This window comes from Lytechinus variegatus, chromosome 4 (genome assembly GCF_018143015.1).
Source record: "Lytechinus variegatus isolate NC3 chromosome 4, Lvar_3.0, whole genome shotgun sequence".
Taxonomy (NCBI): Eukaryota; Metazoa; Echinodermata; class Echinoidea; order Temnopleuroida; family Toxopneustidae; genus Lytechinus; species Lytechinus variegatus.
In genome coordinates this window covers 32,606,149-32,621,014 of record NC_054743.1, presented here as the reverse complement: position 1 = coordinate 32,621,014, position 14,866 = coordinate 32,606,149, and the positions used below count along the sequence as shown (strand labels likewise).

The window sequence follows — 14,866 nt, the reverse complement described above, 5'->3', positions numbered from 1 at the left end:
ATTATGGTATTGTAAAATGAGTTTTACTGATCAGTAACTTATGTATTTCAGTCGAATTTATATGTCAAATGGTTAACATGTAAAGGAAATTATTTTTTTCCAGTGAGAATGATACTGGACTACACTATGAATGTGTAAGGAATATCAAAATTACATTGTGAGCTCCAATGCTAGAGTATTTCACCGCTTTGTGTATAGCATGAAAATAGATCAAGTTTGAAAGTACTTGAAAAGACCCATAGAAGACATTATCCGAGCAAATTTGGAGTGGAAATTGCTAAAAAGTGGGAAGGAGCACGATTTGTTTCTGCGTCATCTTCCCATTCATACAATGTATGCAATGTTGGGTCTGTTAGTTTATTTTATCATTATTTTGTACTCTGTAATGAATGTAATTTGAATTGTTTTTTTTAATATATATTTAATAATCATATGCCATTTTTATATTCATTTTTATCCTCTTGCATCAGGTCCATACTGATCATGTTTTATCCTGTATATGATATATGTATGATACAATGATAAATTTGTTTAATGTTCATGTAATCATCTTGCAGAATATTCAACCTACATACTCTGTTCACCATCCTTACCTAGAGGTGAGTTTACAATATATTTGACCTGTGTTTTTGCACCTGCTTCATCATTTGTTGGACTTAAAAATATCAGTTAAAAAACTATCAAAACTTGCCAGTCAGACAGCATTATCAAGAGAGTGTTACACTTGTGTTCCTTTTGTTTCACTTTTACCTAATCGATCTATGTTTTTGGTTCATATTTTTATTAGTTATTTCATGGCAATGACAAATATGTTTCATACTTTTCATTTTACAATGGATAGCTTTACTTACAATATCCGTGGTGTTCATAGTCATGCTTAAGGTCATGTAATAGTGCCTTGGTTCAAAACTAAGTCAATGTGTACACATTTGTTGATTGGACATTATTCCTCATAACCAAGTCTTTCCCTATGATAGGACTTAAAAACTAATGATCCATGATTTTTTTGTACATATACAAGGCTTTCATATCAAATAAAACCACTGAAAGATGACTTTCCTATCTTTTTTAAATTTCTAGATATTAAATATACCTACTTTAAATTCAAAATACTTTCTGTAAATGTCATGTTAGGTACTAAGAAACAACACTCCTCATTTGTTAAAGGCCAATCAACCTAAATATATATATTGGATTTGAAGAAATAAAGAGATGTCAAGCAAGCACAACACTGAAAATTTCATCAAATTGGGATGTGAAATAAGAAACCTGTGCCATTCCCCCAAGTGAAAAAAAGTAGTAAAACGTTTGTGTTCTAGCATCCTTATTTTCAGAGATGCCACATACATGTACAGTTAAAATTGGTAAGAAAGTCTGAAAATCATCTAAACTGAGTCACTCTGTACACAGAAAAGGTGGTTTTAATAGCTGAAAATGAGCATCGTTAGTCTGAAATCAAACTTTAGTCTGAAAAGCAGCATCCCTGCACATTACATCAGATTTTGACAAGTTTTTAAGTGTTTTAAGTGCTCCTTCAATTTGTCTCTAGTTGTTCAGACCATCTGTAAGTAGGGTGGATTTGGTGTTAAACCTTATTTCAATTAAAAGCTTACAAACGTGTCAAGCATCAAAAACAGTTAAGGTAGAATAGATATTACAAATGTTGTTACCATACAGACACTGCATAAGTAGAAATGTACTGGTTCAGTTTCTGTAAAGCAGCATCTGTCCTACACACTTCTTGCCAGCCATCTGTGCATATTCCTTGACTTCTTCTTCGTCTGCTGCTTGAGGGCGGTATTGCTTGTAGACCGGGTACGGCATGGCGATGTGTTTGTGTAGTACCAATACCTCTTCAAGGCTAACTGCCGCATCAGCTGGGATAATATACAAAATTATTGAAATTGTAACAATTATACGGCTACAAGTAGTAATTTTATTCCTAAGGTGATAGTTAATCTACTTCCACTGTTTTAATAGAGAAAAATATGGATATATAACAGCATGAATAATAATCATAATAATTCATCCAAAAGGCCAATCTGAATGTTAAATAGATATTTCATTGGATTGCCAATTTAGAGAATGCTAAGATTATGCAAAGTTAAAGAGCTTTCATTTAGGAATGGCACAATATACTGCACTCAAAATGACATGGTTTTTTTTCAGTTCATTTCTCTCTAATTACAGTCAAGAAGTTACCAATTACAATCACTGAGTGATTAACAACAGAGGAACTGTAAAATTTTCACAAGACTGAGCATCTGATTTGGCATCAAAGTACAGACCACAAGGTGTGAATAAGAACAAGTGGAATGCCTCTGGCCGTCTCACCTGCATCACGCGGTTCAATATAGCAGCAGTGCTGACTTTGAATACTACTCTAACTCGCACAAGATGTTCAGTGATACATGGTTACTCTTATGTCCACTTTTTATGAACTAGACCAATAAACTTACAGAGATATGATGGTTATTCAACAAAAAACCCCAACATGGCCAAAGTTCATTGACCTTACATGACCTTTGACCTTGATCATGTGACCTGAAACTCGAACAGGATGTTCAGTGATACTTGATTACTCTTATGTACAAGTTTCATGAATCAGATCCATAAACTTTCAAAGTTATGATGGTAATTCAACAGATACACCAAATTCGGCCAAAGTTCATTGACCTTTGACCTTGGTCATGTGACCTGAAACGCGCACAGGATGTTCAGTGATACTTGATTACTCTAATGTCCAAGTTTAATGAACTAGACCAATAAACTTTCAAAGTTATGATGGTAATTCAACGGATACCCCCGATTCGGCAAAAGTTCATTGACCCTAAATGACCTTTGACCTTAATCATGAGACCTGAAACTTGCACAAAATTTTCAGTGATGCTTGATTACTATTGTGTCCAAGTTTCATGAATCAGATCCATAAACTTTCAAAGTTGTGATGGGAATTCAACAGATATCCCCAATTCGGCCAAAGTTCATTGACCCTAAATGACCTTTGACCTTGGTCATGTGACGTGAAACTCATGTAGGATGTTCAGTGATACTTGATTAACCTAATGTCCAAGTTTCATGAACTAGGTCCATATATTTTCTAAGTTATGATGACATTTCAAAAACTTAACCTCAGGTTAAGATTTCGATGTTGATTCCTCCAACATGGTCTAAGTTCATTGACCCTAAATGACCTTTGACCTTGGCATGTGACATGAAACTCTAATAGGATGTTCAGTAATACTTGATTAACCTTATGGCCAAGTTTCAAGAACTAGGTCCATATACTTTCTAAGTTATGATGTCATTTCAAAAACTTAACCTCAGGTTAAGATTTGATGTTGACGCCGCCGCCGCCGTTGTTGGAAAAGCGGCGCCTATAGTCTCACTTTGCTTCGCAGGTGAGACAAAAACTTTATGAAAGAATCCCCCCCCCTCCTTCATGGTTTACTTATATAGAACAAAAACCTACACAAAAATGCTCTCTGTGACCAGTGATCTTTTTAAATTTTATTATCGTAATTTATTTTGTACGTCAATCTGTTTTTTAAATGTGCATCCCCCTCTTGAGGGATCTGAGAGGGGAGGGGCAAAAAGGAACCCCCCCTTTGAGGACCTTTTTTTTCTTGTGAATTAAAAAAAATTAAAGTGTACACCACTTCCCCCCTGCGGTAAGTCCAGAGTCTGTCCCTGTATTTTGATTAGCTTACATTCATTTTCCGATGCAAAGCGCGAGTACTTGTTCACATCCAGCTTTGGTAAACAGTCCTCAATGGGTAGGAAGGTGTAAGCCTCGGGACATAGTAAATAAGAAGGGTAAAACTGACCCTGTAGAAGAAGAAAAGACACATCATATTGGGATGGGAATCACAGTGCTTATTGAGGAACGACAATCAGGTGGACAAAACTCCATCATTGGCCAATTTTAGATTTGGTGCTGCAATAATCAGCAACACGCTAAAAATGCTCAAGTGATAAAGCCTTACATGAAACTCGATTCAGTTTCCTATCACAAATAAAGAAAAATGACACTTCACCATATCTACATAGATTTGCTCTTTAGAACCTCATGGATTCCTACCTGCAAACAGATGAAATGTATGCCTCCACTGTGATGATAACTGATAAAGGTCTCCAAGTCTAGACTATACTACGTGATCACACAGGACCACTACTACCAAGATGTCGTAAGCTAACCTAATAAACCTCTGTATATAGTGTTCTAAACCCATCTTTACTGGTCTGTTATTTGCGTCCAAGTATATTTAATATCCGCCAATGCCAGATCAAGAATATAATCCACCTCCCTTAACTTTTTTTTCAAATAATGACCTCTGGGAGCTTTATGTGACCCCAAAATCAAGTCATATCATCATCAATCACATATATTAAAGAGCCACGTTTGAAAGTGATTGCTCAAATGGTTCTTCAGTTATGGTGAGAAAGAGATATTTTTAGGTGTATAATGACCACTGTGACCATTGATCAACATGGTGCTTTGTCATTTTAACCATTGCTGTATAAGATATAGGGACCAGGGAATAATTTTCCTGGTATCGCATCGCGATTTGCTCCACATTTTTGAAAGACTACTATGCATAAAGTCTTTTGTATAGCATGTTTTTACATACAACTGTATTACTTAGTTGAGGGTTTTTCTCTCATGACCAAAAATGCCATTCAAATTTGTAAAGCAAAATTAATCCCTGGCAACAATATCTTAATTGTCATTTAGCCATTGTTTAAATAATATAATAATATTAGATGCTTACATATCACATAATACAGAATCTCTATGCACTTTACATAAAAGGAATTTAGTCTAATACCAGTATAGAATAAAAAGACAAAAATACTAGATGGAAATTTAACAAATTAACATTGTAACATACCTTTCCTAAGCCAAATAATCTAACATGAGAAAAAATATGCTTTTAACGTTTTGAGGAAGGTGGAAGTATAAGTAATGGCCCTCAGATGATTAGGTAATTTATTCCATGGTGCAGGTGCTGCTGACTGAAAGACACAATCCCCAAAGGAACATGCTTTAAACGTTGGTACAGTTGATAAATTCTGGCTAGAGGAGCGGAGATTTCTTTGCGGGACATATTCAGTAATTAGATCAGACAGATATAATGGGGACTTAATAACTAATGTGACTTATTGCTAGAATCTTAAGCAGTAAAGTTGTCTCTGAACTTCATATTCATGATCAATTTCAAACTTTAAGGCCCGAATTCACAAAGGTGGTTTTGAAAACCCACGGTTGAATAAATGGTTTATGCAGATTTCCTGTATGAATTACGCTTAATTTAGCGCGTATCGGGCGCATGTGTAAGAAATATCCAATGCTGACGCACGATTTTATCATAGTGCGCCAAATTGATGCCTATTTCCATGGTTGGATACGCTATTTTATATATGAGTTCAATGTTTGAAGAGTGGACACATTACTTCAAGACAGTGGACTCATGAATGGACAACCATGGCAACAGGCATCAATTTGGCGCACTGTGACAAAAGCGTGCATCAGCATTAGACATTTTTTAATATACGCGGTAAAATAAGCGTAATTTACACAGGAAATCAGCACTAACCATGAACTCAACCGTGGGTTTTCAAAACCTCCTTCATGATTTCGGGCCATTGTTGTTTAAAGAGAAATTCCAGTAGTTGCAGTAAACACTGATTTCATGAGAAAGTCTGTAAAACAAGGCTTAATTGTCAGTATATCATCGAGGATCTAGATCTGGTACAGTTATATCAACTGAACTTTGTGAAATCTTGAAATCTACGCTGAAAAATGTTCACACCGAAGATCCCCAACACAGATAAGCGCACGTGGGACAATGTGTAATTATTGCTTAGAGCGTCGGGCCCAACGCTCTACCCGAATCCTGTGCTTATTTGCTGATTTCTCAGCAATTACACAATGTCTTCCAGAATCCTTTGGCACATGCGTTTTATTTATACAAACAGACACTTTGGTGGTCATTTCATTGGATTCTGTACGAACTCATTTTGATATCGTTACCAAAACTAGCATTTACCTTTAAGATGTCTTACCTTGTACCTCATTTTTCTACATGAATGCACATAGAAGCCCATATAGTAGTACTCTAATGATGGAGCAGTCACATTCAGTAATCTTGTAAAAGCTAGTTCCCTGGAATGGAAAAATGAAAAAAAAAAAAAATCAGAAAATTCATAAATAGTTATCAATAAGTAAATTTGGGCCATTATCGTTAAGAACATTTTCTGTCCATATTGCCCTAAAAATTTCTTACCAATATCAATAACTATCAACAAAAGATCATAATACGCATTTTTTATCCATTATAGCGATGTCACATACTCAATATACACTGTAAGTTCAGCTTAGACTGGGTAATAGAGGAACATTTTCAACAAGGAAGATATAACAATATAAACACCTTATGTTAATATTATTATCATTACTAATAATTTCAATACTTAATAATTAGAAATAATTAGAAATTCATGAACATGCAAGCACAGATTTTTGTTTTATAATTTTATCTGTAATCAAGATGAATGATTAACAATCTAGAGGCAAAAATATGCCGAACATATTTTGACAGGTCTTACATGGACACATGGGCAGATCATAAAACCAAACTCTGCAGTTCAAATTAAACTTCGGTTTTCTTTTCTCAATGGAACATAATGCATCTTTGAATTTGCATGCAAGCTGGCCAGGCATCGATTTTCCAAGTAGAGATCATAAAAGTGGCAGTTACAGGAATACATGTATTTGAATTACAGGAATACATGTATTTGAATTACAGAAATCGAATGGGAATAAGAAGCAACTGTAAATGAAATACCCGATGCTCTTGCAATTTTTTCTTCAATTTTTTTTTCTGATCATATTTACTTGATTTAAAGAATAATTTGCCCACAAACCTTAGTGCTGAGTAGGTACCCAATGTGAGGTGTCTGTACTCAGGATCGTAGTAGAAGTAGACCGATGATACGCACGTCGGTAGTATATCAATGACACCGACGGCAATGATTTTACCATCAAGGACGTAATGTTGATGGAAGGATCCATAGCCGCATTCAGGGCTGTCATCCGAGTACTGTTCAACAAGGGGTGAATCTACCAAGAAACGCTTGTACTGGAGATGGAGAAAGGGAGAAACAGAAAGAAAGAGAAACAGAGAAATAGATAATTCATTAATGTAATAGTATCACAGAAACAGGAATTTGGCCCGCTTATTCTAGTAAACTCGGCCACCCAACACAAATTGATTCAGTGATAGTTGCACTGTGCTACTGTCGTATCATGCAATTCATTACAAGTGCAGTACAATAATATATTACTTTTTGTGTGTGATAATAGCACCAAGTGTTGCAACTATTCAAAGTTTGTGTTTGGCTGCTAAGCTCACAGAGTTGCAAATTTCCTTGTTTTTATGGTAGTTCAGAAGAATATTTAAATACACTCTTTATGAAGTGTCATAAACATGAAGTAATTTCAGACTTATAATTCCATTATTGATTTATTTTGCTAATTATGAATTCATTTATTTATCAAAGAAAATGAATCTAAGCTAAAAACTGAAAATGTTAGTATTGGAATGTGTAGTAAGCAGGTAAGCCTGGTTTAGACATAAATTCTGGCTGAAGATGTTTTCAACAATTCAGAGCTCTAGAGAGTTTGGTTCTTTTCATGTTCATATAAATATTGTTTAAAACTGGATTATAAATAAAGTAGGCTCTGTAGTAAGCTTTAATATACTAGTACACATAATGCAGTCAATGACAGATTTCTTTTACAGCTTTAAACATCCTAACATGTCTATAGTTCATGACAAGTCACACTCATTAACAACAGGGGAATTTAATATAAATAAAATCAAAGGATATGACATGTAATATTACATTGCATAATACAGATCAGTATCTGTGAGCAAATTAAACAGTCTACACATCTTGCAAAGAAAATAAATATTGACAATAAAAATTGACACTTTAAGATGTATCTCGCCATAGGAGACGTCTCAAACAGAAAAGTTTCTTTGATCTCACCAGGAAGATGTCTCTCCTATGTCTCAAAGACTTCTCTAAGACACCCTTCAGACAAGGTGACAAGCACTTTGCCTGACAGGTACAATGATGTTGCTGATAAGTCTCCAAGTACATGTAGCTGGTGCAACAGCTCAAGACTTTTCTTAAATGTAGCCACGTCTCAGAGATCTTTCCGAGCAGTCGCTGCAACTAAGATAAGTCTCCAAGATGTTGGAGCAACATCCGGGTGACTGTGTTAGCAAGTGCTTTTCCTTGGTTAGACCAAAGGAAACTTTATGTTGGAGATGGTGCCACGACTGTTGTCTCTGAGACATCTCCTTTGGTGAGATAGGACCTTTAACTTGGAAAAATGGAATAGCCCACTTACTTCAAAGAGAGCACACTCATCCGGGGGATCATTGTGCACAAAGGTCTGATATTTCTCATAAACCTTGTGGCTCTCCTTCTCTGTATTTAAGTATTCTTGACTTGGTGGATTTGTGCGAATCAATTTGATCTAGAGGTCAAAGGTCAAATGTGATATATACAAAAACAATGTACTGCTGATCAGTACATAAGGACTGATATTTCTTGGAAAGGAGAAAGGGAAAGGGAGAAAGAGAACGGGAAAATGGTGAAAGAAACTGGGAGAGAGAAAGGAACGGAAAGAATGAAAGAGAGAACACAAGAGAGGAAAGAGAAATGGAAAAGGGAGAAGAGAAACTGGACGAGAAGGGAAGGGGGAGAGCAAATTGGAGAAGGCAAGGGAAAAGGGGAGGAGACTAAGAGAAATGAAAGACAGAGAAAAGAGAGAGGCAAGTGAAAAGGGTAGAGGGAGGAAGAAAAGGGAGCGGAAGGAAGAAAAGGGAGAGAAAGCAAGAGAGAGATAGGGGGCAACAGAGAGTGAAAGGAGAGGGGGTTATGATAATCCTGATTGAAGAGAGAGCATGGAGGAAGGCTGGGGAGTTAGACCGTTACCTAATGATTTTCCTTTTTTTTGTTTAAATAGAAGATACCTTACGTTCACTGCAGATATGAATTACCTGTCTGAGATTGCACTTGGTCTCTGCATCATTGTGGATGCACATCTGATATTTTGTGTAGACCCGATGACTTTCTTCAAGTGTTCGCTTAAAATCATCCGACATTGGATTAGATCGAACCAGTTTGATCTAATCAAAACACAGAAAAGAAAGGGATTTTACACTTCTGAGGCAATGCATCCTTCTTACGGAAATAATGAGGAGTCTTTCATTCTTTAATTAATTTCATGAAAATTATAATTCACTCCATACAGCCACGTCCTCCATGCTTTCTCTTCAATACAACACAGCATAATTAATGAAAAAAAAACTGCATCCTTCTACATAATAAATATGTGCAAAGCAGATATTCATTATAGCTATCCAAAAAGTAATGAAATAAATTTTCACAGTAATTGTTAATTTCAAATAAGGAAAGTCGGAAACTATTAGTGCTTTTTAGAAAAAGGAAATCTTATATATTTTGGATGACTACATTAATTACATTGAAACATTATTATGTAACATGGTGATTGAATATGGGAGTGCTTTTTCATATGAAAATATTTCAAAGTTCACAAAATGAAATTTAAAAAAAATAATGAATGTGTAACATCACTAGCTTCTTGATATGTACACCTGTTATGTTACTGTTTTCTGAAACTAAGCAGAATCTCAAAATGTTAAAACTTGTTAAAATACTTTACCAGATACCTGTAATTCTGCCCATAATAATATTCACACTTTAGCAGGCAGGGGCAGATACTGGTTTACCAAGGAGATGGGGGGGGGGGAATTTTCTAACTTAATTAAAACACCTTACTACAATTGCCCCCCCCCCCCCCCCGATCATGCATCAATGATTACCTCCAGGCGATGTTTAGGATCCTGGCCAGGTATAGCATCTACTATAAACTCCTCCAGTGATTTTGGTGAATTCTCATGCTTAGATGAATTACTTGGTCTAATGTTGGCTTCAGAACTCTCTGTATTAGCCTTCTGCTTCAGCCTCTCTTGGCGCTTTTCTAGCCGTAATAGTTTTGATTTCTTGCATGGTGGTTTGGTTGGGTCTGCACCTAAGCCTAAAATAAGTTTACAAAGATTTGAAATCAATAGAACCTCAAGTTATCTTTTTGTTACAGTAAAATTGTAACATAAACCTGTAACAAAACCTGTGTATAAAGATTGCACAAGTGAGACAAGAAAAGTAGTGTTTTTTGAGCAGCAGTCTATAGGGATAATTTCAGGTAAAACATGTTTCAATGGGAAAATGGAAACCAAAATTGTGATCTTGACGGCAAGTGGTCCTATACAGGAGGTCCATGAAGAATAACGTCTGACTGTAGAAATAAATAGAATATTTTCTGAATATTCAAGAAACAAATATAATAAAGAAGTTGGGAAAGAAATAGGAGGAAGAAAAGAAAAAGAAAAAATGTAGATAAGTGTTTGGGAAGAATCTCTTCAATTTGAAATGATGATGTAATGATTATGCTTTTACCTGGTTTAGGTATCCTCTTCTGCTTCTCTATAGAGACAGTTGCAGGACTTTCATCACTCGTCCCTGCTCTTTCTCCTTCTATTCCTCCATGCTCCGATGGAACTATGACATCTAACTGACCTTTGACATCTGACCGACCTTTCGCTACTCTGGCCTCACCCTCTGACTCTTGAACTCCTCCTTGTATCTTTGATATATCCTCCATGGGTATCTGTGGAAGCTCCTGATGCAAAGGGGGCATTGGATGCACCCCTCCAGGGGCATCTTCCCCGTCATGCTGTACCACTCCCTCCCCTCCTGGCTTTTCTCCGGTGGTGAAGAATTTGGTCGCCCTTTTCAGAACTTTTTTCTGTGATTTCTTCAACTTCAACGAGGGTGCATGGCATCTGATGGTGTACTGTGGACAGCACATCTTATCCATAGTAGGCTTGTAGACATATTTACCACTTCTGTAAATTCAATGAAGGAACATTTTAGTAGACTGTCCATATAAATTCCTATGGAGAAAGTAGCACTTCTAGTTGTGAAAAGTGCATTTACTTTAAGAATTGCAAAGCCAAAGCATTACAGAATGTATTTAAAAAATTCCTGATATAGCAGCATTTAAATTCAACTAAAATTCATAAATTTATTTTTTGAAACGGGCTCCTTTTTTTTAAATTTCACTGCACTGTCCTAATTTCAGTAACAATCAAATTACTTAATTCTCGTATGCTGTTTTTTATATTTTTTACTTATCTTCTGTGCCTAATTTTACCATCATATGATGAAGAGTTGTCCTAGTTTACCAAGTTGTAAACAATGATCAATTTACCAGTAATTAGTAATCTGTAGTACATATTCTGAAGTCCATTTCAACTTGGGCCATAGCCTAACTCTTGGCTGGAACAATGGGAAGCGCAAAATTTTGTCAAATTGCATGTTCCTTATGTTTTGTTTTTTTAATGAAAGTTGCCTTTTTAGCAAGAGTTTCTATCATAACAACTATTTTATAAAATGGAGCCCTGGTGCAGACGGTTCACACTGGTCTTAAAGACATTCTTACCTTCTCCAACCTCTATCAATAAGATCCTGGTAATCCTGACATGTTAGGTTGTGAGCCCACATTCCTATCAAATCAACAAAACATATTCGACATTAATATTCAGAATGCCAGATTGGTGTCGGGTGCATAGACCTCCAAGAGGTCTTACATGTACTAAAAATCTGTTTATTGCAAGGTCAATAACAAAGTCTACTGAGACATATAAAGATTTCAATTAGGAAACCCTTAGAATAGGCTTAGTAATTATTCACTGAATGCACCTACATGTAGTGTCCACAGCTTTAAGCTTGCACTCTTTCAAACATGGAAGCAACATACTACACACTTTGAAAGTCTTTGATTCATGGGTATGCCTATCTCATTGAACCAGTAATAAAAAAACAATCTAAGGGCAAGTCTACCCAGCAAAAAGTTAATTTGAATAAAAGAGATAAATCAAATAAGCATATAATACAGGAAGTTTCATCAAATCAGATGAAAGATAAGAAAGTTACGACATGAAACAAAAAAAATGAAAAAATTTGCACAAGTCATAACGATAAATGTAGATCATAGTCCTGCATTTTCCTGGTAGAGTTCCAATTATTCATTAACTTGGCACAACAGGTGAAATAGTTGTGGATTGACAGAAATAGCCCCCCCCCCCCTCCTGCATGAAATTGCCTCTAAATTGCTGCGGTACATGTACTAGACCTAATGCAGTTTCACACATGCCGACTTTGAGCAAAATGTTTGTTAATGTCAAAGCAATTCAATCACATTTTAAAGGTCAATATTCCCACCACTTTTTAGCATATCGCGATCAGGAGCAGCTATATTCTGCCTTCAATCCCGACCTCATTAACATTTTCAGACATCACTTCACTTGCCTTTTCCATAATTTTGATATGAGCTAAAGTTAGTGACCAAAATCATGCGAATATACGACGAATAAACTTGTAAGCTGCCACAGGCATATAAAACTATGGAGAAGAAAAGGATGCCAAGGGAAGTGATATCTGAATGAGAATTTGCCAATCATCAAGATCGAGCCAAAATACAGCCATTTCTGATTGCGATATTCAGAAAAAGCAGTGGGTATTTGAAATGTGATTGAGCTGAGCCTGAGAGAGACTTGCCATGGCATTTGCAAATGATTTCTTGTGGGGAAATTTGCTCAACTCAGTCAGCCAGTGCAAAACTGCATTTAGCACCGAATGTCATGGCAAGTCTCTCAGTAGACCAAAAGCTTCGGTCTCTGTTATTTTGGTTGTTTAGCTGAACTCCGTTGGCTTCACTCACCAAATACAGAGACCGAAGTTCTAGCGCGATCTGTACAGGGGACTCAATGGCCATATGATTATGTACTTAAGATCGGATAAGATCGGATAAAACGGGAAGTGAATTTGCGTGACAGCCGAGGTAAGTCACTGTTTTTGTTCCTTTTAACTTGATTTTTCTCCGTTTTTTGGCAATTAATGCCAAAAGGGAATATTAATTTGCATTTTGGTCGCAATAATTTTCAAAATTTTGATTCATTAAAGACAAAAATTGAAGAGCCCCGACAGGGGGATTTTGCATTGCAAGTCCCCTAATGGTGGCTGCACGATAGTGAGCCGTCTGTGTATGAGGAGAAATAAAAAAAATTTAAAAATGTTAAAAAACTCCTCGAAACAGACGGCTGCCAGCTGTCTAGTCTCTCAGTCACATTTCAAGGTCAGTAAACAATATGCGATATGCCAATCACTTTTCAAAATATCAGTACTATTGGGAAAGGCTGTATTTCGGCTTCTATCTCGACGTCATCATTTAAAATCTGTTAGACATCACTTCACTTGGCAACTTGACTTGGCCATCATTTTGATATGAACTGAACCAAATATTTAGCGACCAAAACATACAGCGAACAAATTACCGCAGGCAAATGTTTAAACCCTAACTTCAGTCTATATAAAAATTACTGCAAAGCGAACTGAGGATTCAAAAGATTCATTGATTTTTTGATGACGTTGTCACGTCGAGATCGAAGCTGGAAATTTGGAATACAGCCGTGCCGTTCCCGATAATATTCACAAAAGCAGTGGGTACCGTATACCCCCCGTTTATCATTGACCTTGAAATTTGATTTGAGGGATTTGCTATAATTGCATTGCTATATGCGGCATTTGAGAACAATTTCAGATGGGGAAATTTGCTTGAAGTCGGCCGGTACGAGCCCTGCTCCGCGAGCTAGCAAACTCCGCTCAACGTCGGCTCTCTCGGCCGGCCCTCGACGCTGGTCCATAGCTCGCTACACTACCACTGCAATCTTCGTACCATGCGAAAAGTTTGAGTCAGGCGATCCGCAATATCCACATCTGTAGCCTTCATGTTCCGAAAGATATTCCACAATTGAGTGTTGCATTACAGCTTTAGAAAATGCCACTTCCTATATGGATGATAGATTCCTCGGGAAACAGTTATAGAACCGGATTAAGCCACAGGACTGAGCCGTACTCTTCTCGGCAATTAGCCTAACTTAGTTTCGTCTAGCTAGTTAAGTTCCGCATATAATTCTTTAAAACTAGCCAGCAGTTTTATCTTGCAAACTATTGTTATGGTACCTCCAAAATATTAAAGCTAGCTCAAAGAGATGTGTAGATATGTTTATAGGGAAAGTGGGGGTAATAACGAACACCTTTCTGATCAGAGCGATAGCAAGAATCAAAGTGAGCCTTATTCCAAAACTAGTACATAATTTGATAAAACACACCATATATTAACTCTAACAACGTCTTTATTCAACATCAGGCATCCCTTTAGAATTTATAGTACATTACGCAAATTTTCGGGATTACCCCGCACTTCCGGGACACGGGGTAATCGCGAACGCCATTCGTAGAAACTTAAACAAGTACAAATACGTAATTTGGATTCTTATCGATTTTAATCGGAAGAGACAAGTCAATAGAGGAGGTACCGTGGTCAAGTGGTCTAAGGCGCCTGGCTATACATGGAAAGTCCGGAGTTCGATCCCCGGCACCGGCACCTATGCCCGTGAGCAAGGCATTTAATGTACAATGCTCTTAAATTATCCTGCTTTCAAATAAATGGAAATGCTATCTGCATTATTGGTAACTAGGTGTGCACTTTAAAAAAAAAAATAGTGGAGGTGCCGTGGCCGAGTGGTCCTAAGGCGCTTGGCTTAACACGGGGTTCGATCCCCGGCCACGGCACCTATGCCCTTGAGTAAGGCATTTAATCTACAATGCTCTTTTATCCTGCTTTCAAATAAATGGAAATGCT

At 36.7% G+C, this 14,866-nt stretch overlaps 1 protein-coding gene across 1 annotated transcript; it reads right to left on the bottom strand.

Moving 5' to 3' along the window:
• Window positions 1-385: 385 nt before the first annotated feature.
• On the bottom strand, window positions 386-14,381 carry LOC121413869 (arginyl-tRNA--protein transferase 1-like). Its single transcript, XM_041606846.1, has 9 exons — window positions 13,898-14,381; window positions 11,603-11,666; window positions 10,558-11,006; window positions 9,924-10,138; window positions 9,078-9,206; window positions 6,928-7,142; window positions 6,067-6,166; window positions 3,711-3,828; window positions 386-1,877 (listed from the first exon to the last, which is right to left on the bottom strand). The coding sequence occupies exons 1-9, from the start codon at window positions 13,983-13,985 to the stop codon at window positions 1,705-1,707; spliced, it is 1,551 nt and encodes a 516-aa protein (XP_041462780.1). The 5' UTR covers window positions 13,986-14,381; the 3' UTR covers window positions 386-1,704.
• Between the last annotated feature and the right edge of the window lie 485 nt (window positions 14,382-14,866).

Bases quoted from the DNA above. Each gene is read 5' to 3' on its own strand.
- LOC121413869 (XM_041606846.1), bottom strand. From the start codon at position 13,985: ATGCAACACTCAATTGTGGAATATCTTTCGGAACATGAAGGCTACAGA. The intron at 6,167-6,927 runs GTTTGTGGGCAA...TTTCCATTCCAG, and splicing joins GGTACCTACTCAGCACTAAG to GGAACTAGCTTTTACAAGAT. The intron at 3,829-6,066 runs GTAAGACATCTT...CTTCTTCTACAG, and splicing joins GTAGAAAAATGAGGTACAAG to GGTCAGTTTTACCCTTCTTA.